This window comes from Nylanderia fulva, unplaced genomic scaffold (assembly GCF_048542155.1).
Source record: "Nylanderia fulva isolate GAGA-0341 unplaced genomic scaffold, ASM4854215v1 Scaffold429, whole genome shotgun sequence".
NCBI lineage: Eukaryota > Metazoa > Arthropoda > Insecta > Hymenoptera > Formicidae > Nylanderia > Nylanderia fulva.
The window spans coordinates 56,290-77,184 of record NW_028190509.1 but is presented as its reverse complement, the minus strand read 5'-3'; the positions used below and the strand labels follow the sequence as shown (position 1 = coordinate 77,184).

General features: G+C 30.0%; 2 protein-coding genes and 1 long non-coding RNA gene across 3 annotated transcripts; 1 reads left to right on the top strand and 2 right to left on the bottom strand.

Annotated features, from left to right (window-relative positions):
* Window positions 1-114: 114 nt before the first annotated feature.
* On the bottom strand, window positions 115-8,749 carry LOC114931244 (solute carrier family 71 member 1). The gene is given in 8 exon segments (XM_029303206.2): window positions 115-3,233; window positions 3,965-4,121; window positions 4,318-4,627; window positions 5,748-6,031; window positions 6,207-6,428; window positions 6,572-6,916; window positions 6,918-6,974; window positions 7,139-8,749. Coding segments are annotated over 8 exon segments (1,617 nt in total). The 5' UTR covers window positions 7,274-8,749; the 3' UTR covers window positions 115-3,126.
* A 5,722-nt stretch (window positions 8,750-14,471) lies between these two features.
* Window positions 14,472-16,049, bottom strand: LOC146721702 (uncharacterized). Its single transcript, XR_014925540.1, has 3 exons — window positions 15,232-16,049; window positions 15,024-15,164; window positions 14,472-14,777 (listed from the first exon to the last, which is right to left on the bottom strand). It is a non-coding gene; the product is annotated as an uncharacterized LOC146721702 (long non-coding RNA).
* A 1,049-nt stretch (window positions 16,050-17,098) lies between these two features.
* On the top strand, window positions 17,099-20,465 carry LOC146721701 (uncharacterized). Its single transcript, XM_085486378.1, has 3 exons — window positions 17,099-18,560; window positions 19,037-19,395; window positions 20,310-20,465. The coding sequence occupies exons 1-3, from the start codon at window positions 18,500-18,502 to the stop codon at window positions 20,463-20,465; spliced, it is 576 nt and encodes a 191-aa protein (XP_085342504.1). The 5' UTR covers window positions 17,099-18,499.
* Window positions 20,466-20,895: the final 430 nt, after the last annotated feature.

Sequence of the window (20,895 nt, the reverse complement as noted above, 5' to 3'; positions counted from 1 at the left end):
GATTTTCAAATAATAGTATCATTTTCTATAATTTCAGTTTATGTTTAATTGATTATCAGTCAATTGTTTAACATTTTATCTTTTAAAAATGTGAGCTTTTAGATAATATCTTCATTTATCTTAAAAATAATTATTTTTTATTAATGCATTCATCATACATATACAATTACTTAACTCGCGACAGAGTCAAGACTTATTCTAAACTTTATTAATTCTTAACATTATAATCTTCCTGCTTCTCTGCTTTGTATTTATAATACAATTGTGTATATTTACTTCAGCATAGAGCAATTTTATAAGTAATTCTAAGGAAATTGAAACTACAAAGGATTGTGTGTGTGTATGTATGTGTATTGTTTATATCTGTTCACATTCTTTACTTTATTCTAATATTTTACTGACAACTAGATTCTAGAAAACGCATGTAATTTTGCATTTACATTTGATTGTAACCATAGTATTTTTACATATCGACGGAAATTTTAATTCTAATAATTTTTTTTATCTAGCACATGTACATAAATTAGGAGTTACAATTAAATATGTATTAAATACATATTTATTAAATTTTTATATCCACAAAATATCGCGCGTGTATTAATATTATCAAATAAATATAACTGCAAACTAAATATATTATTTTCAAAAGATACATAATCATGAAAGAGAGTGCAAATATGAAAATTTATGAAGAAAAAAATGAAGGATCCTAAATAGAAGTGCGACTTGCACATTATACGCGGATGTCTATAGAAATTTATTTTCCGACTAATTTGTATCGTTAATCCTTCTTTGGCTTTAATGAAGACTAATCGATTTTAAAACTGTAATAACTTTAAGTCATTTCCTATAAATTACTTTTAAATTCGATTTTTCGTGTACATACATTACTATGTTAATGATAATAATATAAGTATTAAACTGCATAGTTTAAATCATCTAAATAATTACAAATCAATGCCACTGTGATAAAATATTGTAGATATATTTTCCTAAAAGATTTTGATATTTTTTTCTATAAAATAGAAGCAAAATATATACAAAGCTCTATTCTATCATAAATTTTTTATCTCTTCGTTTTATAACATCAATGACTCCGATCATAACACGCATAAATTTAAGAATACTATTGGTTTTCAATTAATCATTAATAATACAATTTCATTTATTCATAATATTGACGTCTACCATTGCCTTTGAATGACAAACTATGTATAATCTGCTCCTATCATGTTGAGGCCTTTCTCGTCATATGTTTATATATTAAAATAAATAGTTTGTGCAAAAACGAGACGAGTCACATGATCTGTAGATAAATAATATTAGCTAAATTATCTTCGGTGATGTACAATAATTATATTGTATCTATATAAAAAGACATAATTCAAGAATTTTTATCTTTTTTTCAATTATTGTAATATTTTACATGTAAAAAATTATGTTTATAAGGAATGTGTGTAAAATCTATTTCTAGTGCTGCATAAGCATACAATAGATGCAAAAGATGCATTGTGATTTTTTCCATCAAGTGCTATTAGCATGTAATGTAAAAAATAACATAAATATAAGAGAAAAGGATACGACATTAAAGGATCAAGTTGTTTAAGTTTAAGGTTTATGGATTCTCGCCGCGGCCATGTTGAATTGTGCCGTTAGAGACGAGAAAGCACATGCTGAAAATTCTTAAATGCCAAAATGAAAAGATATTTCGATAAAGTAACACTTCAGTACTTTAGCACACTTTTAAAATACTTTGAACACTATCCATTTTCCTTTTATAATTAAAGTGCTAAAGTTATCTGAAGTAATATTTCAACGGAATATTTTTTCAATTTAAAAATGGCATTTAAGAATTTTCAGCGTGTACTTTTTCGCCTCTGATGTCATAATCTAACACGGCCGCGATAAAGATCCAGGAGCCTTAAATTATACAGGATGGTTCAAAGATTCAGCAACGGTCAATACAAGTTGTAAGGTTCAAAATAAGGCATTTGATGGTGGCCTTGACTTTGACCTAGGGGGCAAATTTAGTAATCATTTTAAGGTCAACTTAATATTTTTAAATGGAACCCCCCATTCTTGCATTGCATATTCTTGTAGTTTATCTCGAGAGTTTTCCAAAACATTAAAACAATATTTTTTTATTAAGTACTTTTTGAATTATAAAGGTTTCAAGTTAACAATTTTTTGACATAAAGTGCTTTTAAAAAAAGTTACAAATTACATACATCTTTTTTGAAGTAACTGTGTTTTCTTTACACCAAATGATCTCATTATTCAGTACATAAAAGTATTAAGGTATAATTACCAAAAACTGAATATTTTACAAGATATTTTACATTTTATGTCAAAAAATTGTTAACTTCAAACTTTTATAATTCAAAAGTACTTAATAAAAATATGTTTTATCATAGTGTTCTGGAAATCTCTCGAGATAAGCTATAAGAATATGTAATAAAAAATAGGGGGTTCCATAAAAAAAATTAAGTTGGCCTTGAAATGACCTCTAAGTTTGACTTTTAGGTCAAAGTTAAGGTCACCATCACTACAATTTTTGTATTTAATATTTTTTCATAAAACCTATTTTTGGAGATAATTGACCGTCGCCGAACTTTTAAACCACCCTGTATAAGTCTAATAGAAAATACTGATTAAAACTTTCATCAGTGTGTGCTATTTTGTGATGTGGCAAACTGCACAAACTAGGAGTCACTGATACTTTGCATAAAAGCTGTCGCGCCTGTCATGTTTAATAGTCTGTGCAAAAATCTTGAAAAGGAAGAGCTAATTTAACACACATTTCGTACATAACATAACATGCTTGTAATACGATTATACTCGACTTTGAGATCAACCCACGTATCATCGCACAAGCACCGCTTGTGTGAAATTTGTCACAACCTAAACATTAAGTTCCATTAATAGTCCTAAAATCAATTTTATAGTTATTGCCTTAAACAAATAGTATAATACAATATAGACAATTCTATTACAATTCCCATTCGAGTCAGATGCACTTCATAGAGCAATGACTTTTTTTCTTGCTTAAAGCTCGAGGTTTATCGCTCAGCTATAACATTCTTATCAGATGCTATGGCTTTTGCTTTACTTTTCCTTCAATAGACACTATAGCGCGGCAGAATTACAATTGTCGACTAGTGGTGATAACGGACCTATCTTTCCTCTTCCACTTCCCGTTCGGTCTGTTTCATACTGAACATCCAAGGATAAACCTAAAAATACAAAATATCTTCAAGTTTAGATTGCATAATATGATAGCGGATCCTAGAAGGGGGAATAGTTTGGGGTTAAAACCCCTTCTTTCCAAATAAAAAAAATAGTTATACTGATTTCATAATTTAATGTCCTCTATTAACGATGTTTTAGGTGAAACAGTTAAAAAGAGCTCGAGGGCAAAAAAGTATATAAAAAATTTTTTAAAATTATACAAATTGTAAAAAAAGTAAAAATTAGAAGTTTTATCATTGTTGATCCTAGAGTAAAAAGCTAAGCGTAAGAAAAATATCAAATAATTTTGCCAAAACCCTTCCTTCCATTATTGACATCAGGATGTCTGCTAGGATACATGATAAGAGAAAATATTAAATTTTTGATATTTTGTATAGAAAAATCTTAATGTATAATAGAGGAAATAGTAGAATTAAATATTAAGAATAGAAATTATTTAAAGTAAAAAATCGAAAAAACTGATATATAAATACAAATTCAGGTATAAAGGGCTCTTAGTAATTAATTAGCCTTTTATATCTGAATTGGTTTTTTATATTACAATCTTTTTAATATTATTGTTTTAAAGTAATTCTTATTCTTAATATTTAGTATTTATTCCTAATATTTTCTCTATTGTGCAAAATGATCGATAAAAACTACATTTGCAGGAGACTTTCTCACTGAATCCCGTCACCGTAAATATATTTGGCATATTTGACAACCTTTAACGTACATTTCTGATATGCGTATTTACCGGAGGGCCTCCGGGATGTGGATGGATGATGCAATGATCCCGTTGACATGGTATTTGATTCGGGAATAAACGCAGCTACTAACAGCGCGCAGATCACAAGTAATGCACCAAACACGAATGGCGGCCCCGGTACAAGCTGCAAGTATCATTTAATCAATGCTCTACAGTTTGCTTAAACAATATTTGCACGCGCGCGCGCACACACACACGCACATGTATAATACATAATATTTTTTTCTTTTAATAAGTTTATAAGTAATAAAACATATGCATATGTAAACACATATATAAAAAACTTGTAAAGAAACAAGATTAAAACAAACTATGCTTACCTGTAGATATAATGTATGTACCTGAGGCATTATGTCAAGATGCGTACTAGTTCCCGTCCTATTGTTTTCATCCACAAATGATGGTTTCAATGGAAGATTTGGCGTGTCATCGTTAAGATCAACGTGAAAAAGATAGAATATGACACCAAACATAGCAGGACCAAGTCCATTGCAGAGACCACGCATCCCTGTTACCATGCCTTGTACTAATCCTTGCTTATCAGCATCGGAATGCATGGATACGAATGCGGAAATTGCGGGGTACGTTATGCTTGATACAGAGGCAAGAACTCCAGCAGCCCACATCATCCTTAAAACAATTAATATTCAATAAGCTATAACAAATACGCTTATTCTAGATATATTTTGATATGAAAGAGATAGACGTTGAACGAAAAGTAGTAGATGAACAGTTTCCTAAATTTTGATATATATTGTATACTTAAATTATTTAAGAATTAAAATATCAAAAAATTATCATTACCAATTATCTAACAAATTATAATTAATTATTGAGTAATATATTATACAATATATGTATACTGGTGTATACATATATGTATATCGCTCATTTGCTGCAACAATGACAACTAAAAAATTGTGATTTTTTAGGAGGCACGACACATTTAATAATAGTACATGTAACAATTTTTCTCCCTGTACTAATAACTCAAAAATTTTTTATTTTTAAATATATATTTTTATTTTTAAATTTTATTTTTAAATTTTTAATTATGTTATTATTACAGCAAATAAGTAATATACATATGTAAATAAATAATTTTAAATATATACAAGATGCAACTAAACAAACATACCGAGCACACCATCAAATTTTCTATTTAGTCTATTTTTCTTCATTTGAAAATGTCAAAGCACTAATAATTTTCAAGTTATCAATGATTGAAAAAGAATAGCCTTTCACAAACTAAACATTATAGAGTTAAAATATTATGAAAACTACATTCTTCAGTTAATTTCAGGTAATTTCAGGTAATTTACTTTAATAGAATTTTAATTTAAAGCTTAGTTACAAAGATATAAGATGGTAAAAATTGGGAACATGTAAAAAATGATGATCTTTTTCGACATTTTTATTTATGAAAAATAAATTTTCAAATTGGCCACAGAATCTGATAATATGCTCTACATATGTTTTTTTCAATCCCAAGTTATACATATATGAATATATAACTTTCTATACATAATATTGCAAAAAATCTAAAAAAAAAAAAAGGTTTTTCATTTAAAAAATTCAAGATAATCTTACTCTGACCTTGACAACAGTCAAAGTAATAAGATCTATGAATAAATATTTTTAAATCTTACAATTTTCATGAAACATTTTTTTCTAAAATATATTGTGAATGAGATTTGACCGTTTCTAGATTTTTAAAACATCTTGTGTATGTGTATAAATAGAAAATTACCATGTTTGCGAGCCAAATCCATACCACATTAGCTGCAACATCTCAAATAACAAACCAAGCATTATAGTATGTTTGCTACCGAGTGTTCTCATTAAAGGTCCTAATATAATCTGTGCTCCCACACTCAGGATGCCTACTACAGCAATAAATATAGCCACCATAAAACCGGAGAAGCCCATAGCCAGTTTTAAATAAACAAATATACAACTATACTGTCCTGCTTCAGGAAGATAGCTCAGGAACACAGTTACGCACAGCATTAGAATGGTATGATCTTTTCCAACCTGTGTCAAACAAATATCTATAACCATCATCTATATTTATAAACTTATATTCTTATTCTATATTTATGTCACATATGTTACATTCTTTTTTTTTTAATTATATATATATATATATAAATCTGCTGATAAGTTTTATAAATGATGTAACACACAAAATATGTCTAAAAGTTTTTACCTTTCCAAGAGCAGCAAATGGATCAGCTTGCTCCCATGATATAGGTGCTGGTGGACGTGTTTTTTCAGGCAAACTTTCAGGTACAGCCACTAATATGAAAAACACATCCAAGACTGCAATAGCAGTTGCTAATGCTACGGCAAGATTTTCTCCATATGTTGTCATAGTATAAGCACCCAAAGCTGGACTTATCACCATACTTGCAGCAAAAGTTGCAGATACCTGAGATAAGAAATATATATATATATATATATACACACACAATTTATTTTATAAATTAGATGATTAATTTTCATATAAAATTATGATATTCAATTACATTATATTGTTATTCATAATCATGATGTAAAAAGGTGAACACATACCAAACCATATGCTAGCGATCTTTGATTCTCTTCTGTTACATCTGCGACATATGCAAATACCACTGAAAATGTGCAAGCAAATACGCCACTGATAGAAATCATGGCAAAGAACCACCATGTATTGATACTCATTAGGGGAATCGGCGCACATGTGAAGGCCACTGTGATAAGTAGAAAGAATTTTCGACCCCATACGTCAGAAAGGGCACCAATCAGTGGCGCAGAAAGAAAAGATAGGATTCCTTTGATTCCCATTATCAGACCATTCATCAGGAACGTGTGATCCGGAAATGTTTCATTCAATACCGAAATAATAGGCATGGTCAATAATCCCCATGCAAAGAACTTCCAAAAATATTACAACTAATGCATGATACACGCTCGCCTCGCCAACACCGGAACTCTGAAAAAAAAAAAAAAAAAAAAAAAGAAATAACAATACAATAGCATATTACAAATAAATTGAGACAAAATTATAAACATAATCATAATAAATTTATATAAATAGATATAAGGAATGGCCTTCTGCAAGTGTCACAAGTGACATTTATATCTTTAGCAGCTGACCTTGAGATGTCTGTAGCATTGTTGAACAAATGTAACGGGAGGTGTAAGTTTAGCTATAGCATGATCCTGACTATTATGTATCTCAGAACAGGATGGGCCCAAGCCCTCTGTTCCGCCGTTTGCCCCAGGGGGCATGACCCCTAAGAGATGTTACTATATATATTTCTTCTCATATTCACATTTTAATTGACATTTTTGTCATTTTCCACTCATGTGATACAGAAATAGACAATCTTCTCTTAACGTAAGATCAATGTAATGTTTCCACATATCAGTTTATGTTAAATTTTAATTTTTGTTCTTCAATATTATTCTTAGTTTATTTTGCTTCAATTGTCGATTACATTGATTTTTCATAACTATTTTAAGGTAATATTCCAAAATATTGCACCGTAATTGAAATACATATGTACTTTGCTATACTTTAGCTTAATTATTTTGCAAATAACTTTTTCAACTACTCTGTCATTATTATTGTTACATTTTTACTGACATATTACATTTGCATTACAAATGAGATCATTATGCTGGGTATACATATATATATATATATATATATATATATATATATATCTTCATTATATATATTTTTTTCATACATGGAAATCAATAATGTCTATTTACATAGAAATTCTGATTTTTTTTCATCAGTTGTCAGCTCTTTTTATATATCTTTCTGAATTTATATATTACTTCTGCAAATATTTTCTATATATATATATATATTTTTTTTTTTAATAAAAAATATCAATCAATCACAAGATAGATACACAATAAGTCACTGTTGTCATGTATGTGTGTGTGTTCTTTTCTTTTTCTTATGATTTAAAAAATTATATTTATAAGAATATAAGAATGTGTGATTCTTAACTTCCCCACAATTAATTATCAATGTTTGAATTCTGTTGTGGCAGTATAAAGCTCACGCTGACATATCCTTCTGTCGCGTCCTCGTAAAACCTGTTCAACGATAATCTCGACACACGGCATGCTTTCATAAGCGTGTATATGTCAGAAATATCTCTAGGATCTCTCTCGTTTCTCTCCGATCACATGATATAATTAACTCTGCTCAATATATTTTTCTATTTATTTGATATACGATGCCAAAATCGGTGCACGTCATCATCCTGGTTTCTTGGCAAAAGTCGCGAGAATTTCGTACAGGAAAGCGAATTTTGCAAGGTAAATTCACACATATGCACAGGCTAGATATAAATTTTAGGGTTTAGCGGAGCAGTATATATTTCTTCTTTTCTCTCTACGCATCCTGTTTTGTTTTCTCCTCTCCCGCTACGATTTTTACGCGAAACGGAGAGACGCGTTAAAAAAAACCGTAGGAGCATCCCTCTTCCGAGTCCATTAAAAGTGAATCCCAGAGTGGGATTCTCTCGCGCGGCCTTGACGGAGTCGCGGCCAGGCTGTGACGTCACCAGAATTCCACGACACGCGAGAAATTCGACGATGAGAAAATTGATGAAACGTTGAAAGCTTATCTTGTGCTTATTTCTCCTTCACGTTTATATTCAACGTCGAGACTGACAACTGACAAGCGCTAGACTGAAAAATCAAACCTCCGCATTGCAACTGCTCCTATACTGATCCCCCCCCCCCTTTTGTACCCTCCCCCCTCCCCTCCTCCGAGCTCTTCTGCCTATAGCCTCTTCGAGCTAACTCTCGGCCTAACCTAACCAATGACCGACTGGTCAACAGCTGACGATCGTTCGCGTAAGTTTTCGGAGTTTTTTCGTGATTCACCGAAAAAAGGAAAAAATATTTTTAAGCTCGTTATATTTTGCCACGATAAATTTTCATTCTCCGCGAATTTTATTCTAACGGATTATTGAAGATACATCGTGTGAAAAAATTGATCGATGCGCACGACACTTGGCCGCTTTTGTATGGCGCTTTTCGTACGCACACACACGCATGCACGCATACACACACATACACTCGCGCGCGCGCTTATTCTTACAAATATACGGCACTAAAAAAGTAATATACTATGTTATGTATGAAAGTGTATAATCTCATACATAAGATATTTTGCAATAATTATGTTAAACCCCGACAGGAAAATATTAGGTGCCAAAATATTTGGTACAAAAATGTCAGGTTTTAATCTTTAATTTCAAATACAGGATGTCCCAGAGAAAATTGTTAAAACTAATCAGCTGTCATTTTTTAATGCATGCCGTATATTGGGAAAACAAAACTTGTGTGATATGAACAAAATATTTGTATATAAATTAATTTTATTGAAAAAAAGTAATAGAAAAAAGTGCTAATAATATATAAGTAAACTAATAATAAATATTTTTTAAGTACGCACTATTTGAATTTGTACAAATTTCTGTTCTTTTACGAAAACTCATAAAAACTTTTTCTAACCTGTCATTTTTAAGGAGATGCCTGATCATGACTGCTTTATCGACTTTGAGTTCAAGGGCTTTTCTTTTTATTGGCTATATAGATTGAAAAATTCTTCTCCACAATTAAAATACTGATAATAATGAACGGGATGCGCTGTAATTTCGTATAAAAAAAAATAAAAATTAAAAAATTACAGTTTTTTTATCGGCCTCTTACATCAGCTCATAACAATACTTATTTAATACCAAAGTTCTGTAGTAAACGACGAACTCCGACAAAAAAGCAGCACACATATCCAAAACATATGCACGTATCCAAAACATATACACGCACACATACGAATTGTATTTCTAATTATACATTTTTATTAGACTTCTAATCTAGATTTAGATAATAACAGTTTCTTTCGTGTCCTCTAATCCTAGAGAATATGCATTTTTATTCGTACAAAGTGCATATGTTTTATATAAAGCACATATTATGATGAGATTGACAGTTTGTCTGCAATTCGAGATGTCATATCAAAATGAAAATAGATAAGAAAAACTGTTATTTCTCATTTTTTATATCAAATCGAGTTTCTCTGGGATTATTGATGCAATCGTATTGCAATCGTAGAGAAGCATTTTTAATTCTATCAAATCAAAAAAAAGATGTACTAAAAGTACGAAAATATACGACTGCGTCGACAAAACAGAAATCGAGAGGAATAGCCTCAAAAGCCTGTATCAAAAGATTTGTATTTGAATTAATTATGCATGTATATTTGCATGCGGAATCGATGTCGAGGCATAAAACAGCAAAAATTAGTTTCCGGACAGCGCTCTTTATTCATTATTATCAATACTTTCATTGTGGAGGATTTTTCAATCTGTATATTCAATAAAAAGTGAACCTAACCTAACTTAAAGTCGATAAAACAGAACAACGGCAGCATCCTTTTAATGTTATTGATAATCCTTTTAAGGGGATCCTAAACGTCCTTGAAAAGTCTGTTGATTTTTCCTTTTTTATCGACAAAATATGAGATTAGATAAACTATAAATTTATTTATTGGCTATACGGATTGTTTTTAAACTTAAAATTAGAACGCTTCGCCCTTTATTAATATTAATACTTTAATTTGTACAGGAAAAAAATTTATCAATCTGTATAGTCTCATATATCTTGATTACAGAATTATGAATCTAAGAATTCATAACATGTATTTCATTCATATTATTGACGATCCTTTTAATAGCTGCTATTAAATCTGGCACTGTTGCAAATATTTATTATTATTTATGTGATTTGATGTGATTATTAGCACTTTTTTCATTACTTTTTTTCAATAAAATAAACTAATATACAAACATTTATATCCATTAAAAACTGCAGACTTTCCTCTTTCCAATACAATTTTTGTTTTTTCAATAAATGCATGTATTAAAAAATGACACTTGATTAGTTTCAGCAATTTTCTGGGACACATGTATATCTCAACTCAGAATAAACTTTTTTAATCGAAATAAGAACTATTATAATCTTTATACTTTTGCCAACAAGAAATATATTTGTTTATTCCAATAACAAAAAATTCTGAAATTTGAAAATTAATGAATTCTTTGAAGGCGGTTTTAGTTACCGCTTGATTATTAAAGATTTTTTCCTACCAGAAGCTGTCAAGATGTTTAAATAAGTGTTAGTCAGTTGGCGAAAGATCCGGTGAATATGCTGGATGAGACAGAATTTTGTATAGCTGTCATTTAATTTTGTTAGCGTCATTTGTGAAATATATAGTTGAGTGTTACCATGAAGCAATATATATATATATATATATATATATATATATATAGTACATATATATAGTACATATATATAGTACAATAATTCTGCAATTTATACCCTAAATTGAATAAATCAATTTTTAGGCAAAATATTTAGAAATTTTATTCTGACAAAACCACAGCACTATAGCAAAGTATCTTAATGCAATCATTGTGAAATTCCTTTTTTTATACGTGACGCAATTATTCTACAATATTTGGGCCATTTTCCTATCGGAAAAGCGATTTTGCAAAACGCATACATACATCTTTTATTAAAATAGAATTTTATAATTATAAATTATGTTGCACGTTTCATGTATATTTGATGTATGCTATATCAAATTTCTTTGTAAAATTTTAGATTTAAGAATGTTTGAATAATAATTATACAATTTTATTAATGTAATGTTTTTGTGTAATGATTTTCATAATAATTATATTAATAATTATATTAAAAAGTTTTATCAACTATTTGACAATAATTGTACTAAGATTATTCATGCTAATAATTACAAATTGTAGCATTTATTTTAAGCATTCATTTTATAAAGATTGTTAGATGTTATAATAATTGAATTTAGAATCAATAACTTTATTTAAATTTAAAATTATAATTATACATTAATATATTTTAAAGTTGAAATAATGCTAAAATTTTTCTGCATGCTTTCCTACTTCAGATATTGTTTTGCTTTTCAATTATAAAAATATTTTTTTAGAATTCTTCAACATTTTTTTTCAGAACTTTGTCAAAATTATAACAAATAATTTAAAAATCTTATGTACTAAGAAAAAAACAAGGAGAATTACGTTCTTTCCCATATAGGATAGATTACTGAATGAGATTATAATCTGTTTTATAGTAAAAATAAAATTTATCTCAAGCAATTCAATTAGCATTGATTTCTGAACATATAGTACAAATAAATAGCTTGTGGAACTATAATACTGATTATAAAAAGAAAGATTCTAAATGTAAAAATACATACACACAGACACACATGTGTATAAATTATAACAACCAAGTAAAAAATTACTTTACTCACTTTGTGATTTTTCCTTTAATTTTTCATTGATATTTCTTTTATGATTTTATAAAATTCACAAAAATATACTAATTAACTGATAGTATATCATAATTAAAATACAATTTAAAAAGAATTATACAACTATTGAACTCTTTTTTCTAATGATGTATTATTGTATATCTTGCTCTGTGAAAACAGGGAAAGATAAAATGCGCAAGTTAGAGAATATATGTAAAATCACATGTATGTATGCAAATAAAATAAAAATTTGAGACATTTTAAATATACAAATACTTGTTTTCAAATCTAATTCACACACATACATGTTTTTACAAATAATATAATATAGTTATTTTGATGGAGAGGGGTTTTATCATCAATTTGACTAATACTTGACAATTTTGTATATTTTAGTGTGTAAAACCATGAATATATAAGTTAAAATTGCCACATTTAATTAGCAAAAAAGTTATTAAGTACTAAAGTTGGCAGTTGTGTGGTTAGGATATGCCATACACCGATATGACGCACTGTTCAATATATATATAATATATGTATATCATTCTCTGTTTTAACAAAAAACACAACTTATTGTTTTCTTTGATGAATATGCAGTTTTATTGTATTAAATATGTAATATAATAAATTAAATGATTAGAAAAGGATAGAAATAAAATTTGTTTTTTAAAGCAGAGAATAGTGATAATTGTTATATTAAAAGTACTTAATAACATTTTTCTAATTAAGAGCAACAATTTTCATTTATAGATTCATGTTTTACGCAGCATAATTGTGAAGTTTTGGTCAAATTAATGATGAAGCCTCTCTCCATAATTATTTGTAATATATAGTATACATAAATTTTTATAAAATAATTAAAATTTCTGTAGATATTAATATTCTCATGCTCTCTATATAACTCATATATATATATATATATATATATATATTTCTAACAAATAAATATCATTCTTTAACTACTGCCTATAGGTCTGGCTGATCATATTTTTTGTTCAAATATTTTTAACTTACATAAGAGTAAGTTTGCACACAGTAAAGAGTTTCTTATTTCTTTAATATCCATCATATTATGTACATGAGGATAATAAAAACGAGATAAGACAATTTGACGGATTCGCTCATCGTGATCGCAGAGAATGAATAAGTGAGCGAGTGTGTGTGAAAGAGAGAGAGAGAGAGGGGGGGAGGGGGGGAGAGAGAGGGGGGAGAGAGGGGGGGGCAGAGAGAGAAAGAACGCTAGTTTTAGCTGTTATGAAGTTAAAGGATAATATTTGTAAAAAATTCTGTAATACCGTAATAACTCCATCCTTCATAATGGACTTTCGGCTTCGTATGATCATGCCCACGACCTTCTTAGAGACCTTGGCAGGCATATTTACGCACTGCGCGCACAAATTCTTTCGCTTCTTTAATTTCATGAATTCTTAGAATATCGTTGTCACGGTAGAAGTCATTTTCTCGCGGCACCACAGTCTACCGTACCTATCACGCGAGAAGGATTTACACTTTCAGCTTCGAATCCTTTTCATGACGGTATCCACATAATACGCGATATAAACGTAGAGGATAAACGAATGTATTGTCCGCGTGTTCGCGACCAACACAGACTACAGACTATGGTCTAGTTTACATCGAGCACTTAAAACTGAGGGTATATCCACACAACATGGCGCATAAATCTCCTTGTGCCTTCATTGGTTAACGAACTCATTTGAAGCAAAATGGCAGAACAGTCAATGCTGTCATATTTATTTGAATATCTATAGCGCGCAGAAATTAGTGGAAGAGAAATTATCCATAATGTCCTTCGTTTTGTATCCGATAGAAATCATCTGAGCAAAAAACCCTTTTGCTATTGTTATTGCATCCCAACACACAACAACCAGTCATGCTTTTTGTGCAAAGATTCAAATTTCATATTAATAAATCCACTGATTAACAAAAAGGTTAGAAAATCATTTTTATACTTTATACTATATAGTACCCATACATTTAAAAAAATATAAAATATATTCTATTAATTTTTTTATTTGTAATTCAATAAGTTCTAAAATAATAATAATAATAAAGGCTATTATTTATTATAAATAAGTAAGCCTTTATTATTATTATTATTTTATAAGAATGAACGACTATACACACAATGTGCACAAACGCAATTATTGAACACACCTAGGGTGCATTCGTTTATGCAGTGACTGCCGCAGAATGCCGCAGATGTCGTTCGTTTACTCCACCTGCGCAACCGACTGCAGCGCAGTTTGTTGTTCGTTTAAGCAGAGCTGCTGCCTATCTGCGCAGCCATCTCGGAGGTCCTGCTCAGGATGCTTTGCTCGCAGTACTGCGGACTACTGCGTAAACGAATGTAGTCTTCTCCATTGTTAAGCCAATTGAACTTGGAAACGTTGCCTGAAAATTATTTCAATTATGAGTTATGTTATGAAAGTTCAGAACAAAGAAGGTGGAGAATAACTCCTCCAAATAGGTCCTACAAAACTAAAAGTAATGCAAGGTAAGTAATACAATAAAATTATGAAGTCTGTTAATTTATATTTACGATCCAATTAACTTAAAAATGCACTTTTATCAAGAATATAAATTTAAAGTAATCTGTTCAAAAAAAATGTGCTTTGTATAAAGATGCAATTCTGTTACAGTCATTCCTAGCTATCAAGCTACTTCGTCCCCAGTTAGTTTGGAAAAATCTGAGAAGTCTACATTCAGCAACATCTCAATCCTACCGTCATCACTGTCTGAAAATGTTATGTGCACACGTCATATGTCAGAACCTTCAACCTATTTAAAAATTTTATTATATTTATTCAAATAATAATTCATATTTATTTAAAATTTCTTTACTTACGCACTCCAATTACAATCTGAGCAGTCAATTCACGCAGGTGATCGTTCGATAAATGATGTCACGTGACTCGCAGATAATAGACGCAGTGGATGCGCTAATCGCTGCATAAACGAATGCACCCCTATTGACGCCATTTTGCTTCAAATTGAAAGATTGTCCAGACTCTTATTTCTAGGGACACTACGGGTGCATTCGTTTATGCAGCGATTAGCGCATCCACTGCGCATCTACTGCGTCTATTATCTGCGAGTCACGTGACATCATTTACCGAACGATCACCTGCGTGAATTGACTGCTCAGATTGTAATTGGAGTGCGTAAGTAAAGAAATTTTAAATAAATATGAATTAACTCAGAAATAAATATTTTTTATTGGCTCTCAATATAAACAATATAAATATGATGGTTTCTAAATTGGCCTAAGAGCCATAGCACGAAAAATTACGAAAATTAATTATTCGGAACTGTATTTCTTGGTACGAGATTACTAAAGTTCCATATATTAATTAACCTCGAACTTACATATGGAGAAATAGGCGCGAAAAATATAGGTCCGAAAAGTCGCTGAAGCGGGAATCAAACCCGCGTCTTTCACTTTCCGGGCGACTGCTCTTACCACTAAGCTATTCAGACTTTTCGGATCTATATTTTTCGTGCCTATTTCTCCATATGTAAGTTCGAGGTTAATTAATATATGGAACTTTAGTAATCTCGTACCAAAGAGATACAGTTCCGAATAATTAATTTTCGTAATTTTTCGTGCTATGGCTCTTAGGCCGATTTAGAAACCATCATATTTATATTAAATATGAATTATTATTTGAAATCGGCCTAAGAGCCATAGCACGAAAAATTACGAAAATTAATTATTCGGAACTGTATCTCTTGGTACGAGATTACTAATAGCGTTTTTCACTGGGAGAACTAGTGCGCACTGAGTGCGTACTCGTCATGGGCAACGTGTTTCACTGGGCATTTCGGTGCGCATGAAAACGGTGCGTGCTGTTTCACTGGAAAGTCTAGTGCCGAGTTTTCGCACTTTAGTGCAAGAATTCGGCACGAGCTCTGAGAGACGGTGCCAGTTTAGTGCAATCAATATGGCTGCGTGGGATGCACGATTAATGTTTGAACTGTTAGATTTGCTTTCTTCATCATCATCTAGCAGTGATGAAGATGATGATATATTATTTATATCATATGAATATTATATTAATTACTAATAATAGATACTATTAATATTATTTTAAGATTAATAAATTATAATATATATTGTGAATATTATTAATTTAATTATAAAACTTTATAATATATTCTTTTATAATTTCGTATAATTATTTATATTAATATTATATATAAATATATATATTAATATATATATATATATATATAGAATATAATTAGATATATATTATAATTATAATATATATATATAATATATATATATATATATATATATATCTATATCATAATAATACTTATATAAATATAATATATAATTATATTATATTATAGTATATATATATATCCTAGCAAACACAATATATAAATGTTATATACTTAAGCATGTTACATGTAACGTATATGTTATTTGTAATTTCCCACTCATAGATGTAACATTTTTAATATTACATATATTACATTGTATTTATATTTTCATTATATCCCAAGATAGCACTGACTTATCAATACATCAATGTGCTATTTGGCATATAATTACAATATAACTACAATGTAATATATGTTATATTAAAATGTTACATCTATGAGAGGGAAATTACAAATAACATGGATGTTACATGTAACGTACACGTTATATTACCTGTTATATTCCGTTTTATTGTAGCAATGTAATTATATATCGGTGTTTGCTGGAATATATATATATATATATATATATATATATAATAAATATATTTCCTCCATACATATAAATATATTATATATAACTTGATATGATTATATATGAACCCTTATAATTTAACTCTTGTTCGCTTGGATCGAGAGTTAAGTTCAATAGGTCATTATTGACCTTAAAATTAATGTTAAATCCTTCCATATTCAGGGCGACAAATATGCACAGAACTGCACTGAGAGTATACCAGTATGTTTAGCTGGAAGCGCAAGAAATTCGCACTTTTAGTGCACTCGGACAGTGCCATCTAAACTCAACGAGTTTTCGGTGCGCACTCAGTGCTACCCAGTGAAAAACGATATTACATATGGAGAAATAGGCGCGAAAAATATAGGTCCGAAAAGTCGCTGAAGCGGGAATCGAACCCGCGTCTTTCACTTTCCGGGCGACTGCTCTTACCACTAAGCTATTCAGACTCTTTCGATCGTATATTTTTCATTTGCCTTTTTAGTAGATGTTAGTAAATAACGCCGTGATTAGGCCAGGCGTGAATAAACTCAGAAATAAATATTTTTTATCGGCTCTCAATATAAACAATATAAATATGATGGTTTCTAAATCGGCCTAAAAGCCATATAGCACGAAAAATTACGAAAATTAATTATTCGGAACTGTATATCTTGGTACGAGATTATAATCTCATTAATAATATATGTCATGTTGCTACAAGTGTGCTGGAATTTTGTGCACCTATATCTCTGCAATGTCTTTATAATGTTGCATTGCAACTTGCAACATTGCAACGTTGCTGCAATATAATTGTAATAAGTGCTGTATGGGTGTATTACTATTATATATTTATTATTATTATTATCATTATTATGTTTAATTTTATAAAATTATGTTTTTATTTTAATATCAAACGAAAATAGAATATGATGCGTTGTCAGCGTATTTCGAACCGCAGCCTTACGTTGTCAGCTGATGAGTCCAATCGATACATATCTGGCAAGTAGGAAGCGGGAACACGTGTGTCTCCTAACTTAACCTTAAAAAAACATTCGACGTTCGTCGTAACGAACGGGTGACCCAGCGACACAAATTTCGATTTTCGATGGCTGCCTGTGATGTTCCGATCGTTATTCGGCATCACTCCTGTCCATTAAAGTGTATATCTAGTGACTTTCCTGTCCATGCACCATTGTTTTAAGTTTGAAGTCGACGAAAGGACGAAGGATAAAGAGAGCGAAGACGAAGGACAAAACCGTCAGCTGTTATGTGACATAAAGTAATCTTAATTATTAAATGATATTTTTGATTTATCGGCATTTCTCGACGATAAGGAGGGAGATAATAGGGTAAGGAGGAGAAGTATACAAATGATGTATATTTTCCTTCGAATGTTTATTTTATTTGTATGCTATTATTTACGATCAAGAGGACAAAGAAGAGATTTCCGTTAAATACGAGAATTTTTGGTGAGCTAGACTTTGCGTTGTTCATATCATTAAATATTTTATAATTTTTATTAAAATTATATATGATCTCATAAATTCTTTAATATTTTGTTTATTCTCGTTTTATAACACATTACACTTTTACAGCATCTCAACATATTTTTGTAATTCTATTTAAATCTCTGCTATTATGTGCTAGTAAATTTCTCGAAATTTGCTTAATAAGTATAGTATTTATTATATCATTATATATTATGTAAAATTCTTCCTCTTCTCTCTTTTCTCCAGGGAATAGAAGAGAATTACAGAACAGTTATTTAGATAATTTTTAAAATTTTAATTACTTTATTTACAATATTGTCTATCAGAAAACAGTAGAGATTACATTTAATCTAATATTATTATTTTATATTATATAATATTCTCTTGAAAATATTACATGCTTTATTACATTTTATATTATGCCTTTACACTAATGTTTTCTTTTATCTTTTTAGTTTATAAGATCAACTGGATCAAGATGGATGAGTTTTCCCAGGATATGCAGAAGCTCTTGTTAAAGAAGGAGCAAGAGTATGGTCAATTAAAATTTGTCTCATCTCGAGCAACGAAGGAGACTTCATGTTTCATCGATGAACTGGTACAGGATGTCATTGACATCATTCAAAAGTACAATCTATTCCCTGAGGACAGTAATCCCAAAGAAACCAGGAGCATCACCTTTACCAGTGCTCAGTGTTATAATTATCTTCTCTTGAACACTAATTTTCCTTCGCAACAGCTTCTTTTGGAGGACTTGCTCTATGGTAATTTGGTTGGGCTTTGGCCCACTTTATCACCATATCTCTTTATACAGGTAATTTATATATCTAATAATATTTAACAGAATATATATTTTCTTTTGGGCTGGGCATATTTAACAATTTTTATTGTTAAATTTAGAATGTATTTTTTTTATTTTATAAATTTTTCAAAAAACGAAAAAGTATGTATTTAACATTAAAAAACGACCAATACTGGGCAATAAATTCTTTATTAAATTAAATATCTCATTACGTTTCGAGCTCTGGTTTAGATCTTTTTCAAATAAAAATTCTCTTTAAAATGACATTATAGATAAAGTAGTGAGACACCCTTATAACATATCAAACAATATATAAAAAGAAAACCTTGTGTCTTAAAAGACGTCTCGTCAGTAACTGGTTACTGACTGGTATCAAACAATATATAAACAGTAACTGGTTACTGATGAGACGTCTTTTAAGACACAAGGTTTTCTTTTTATATATTGTTTGATATGTTATAAGGGTGTCTCACTACTTTATCTATGTCATCTTAAAGAGAATTTTTATTTGAAAAAGACCTAAACCAGAGATCGAAATGTAATGAGATATTTAATTTAATAAATGTCCAGTATTGGTCGTTTTTTAATGTTAAATACATACTTTTTTGTTTTTTATTTCTTACTGGCAAATTGATTACACACACTTAATCAATTAATACATACATCTAATCAATTTATAAATTTTTCAATACAAAAATTTCTCAAAGTTAATGTTATAATATAATATATTATATATATTATATATAAATTATTTTCTTTTTGCTATATTGCAATATATAATTTATGATTTTTATAATTAAGAAACGGCGAAACAATTACATTTAATTATAAATTATTTTATTTAATGTGTATTAGAATTACAACAATTTTATGTGTATTAAAATTATATTTTGCACTTTTTATTTATATTATTATAACTTGTACAGATAATATGGCGCCTGAAGTGCGAGTACATACTGGTTGAATCACTCATGTACATACCATTGGATTTATGCGTGGAAATTTTGGAAGTGGCTATTAAATATGCGGACGAGTTGGAAATGTCGCGCGCCAACCAAGTGTTTGATTCTCGGTCTGAATAACAAGACGTACGAAAAGTGTCTACGGTTGCACTTGGGTACACTGTCGGAAAAGGATGTGACGGAACGCGCGTGCCAATTAGTAGCGAGTTTTCAGACAATGTTAGACCTCCTCAGTAGTCCTAAATTCATCGGCGGTCCCGATTTATCCGAAGAGGCGAGATACGAGCAACATGGACTTCTCCTAAAGTGCATCTTTCGCCACATCAAGATATGCATGAGCAAGAAAATAGAGACTCCAGTGAATAACATCCATCTGGAGAAACTGTTGAAGCTAACGTATGGCAATCTCTCTCGCAACCATGTAAATTATTATTGTATGCTCCCTGTTGACAAGGTAAAGTCTTATGTGACGACGCTGGATCGAGAACTGATCACCTTGTTGCTGAACCAGATCAAGCAGATCGACTGCTACGAATACATGGCTGTTAGA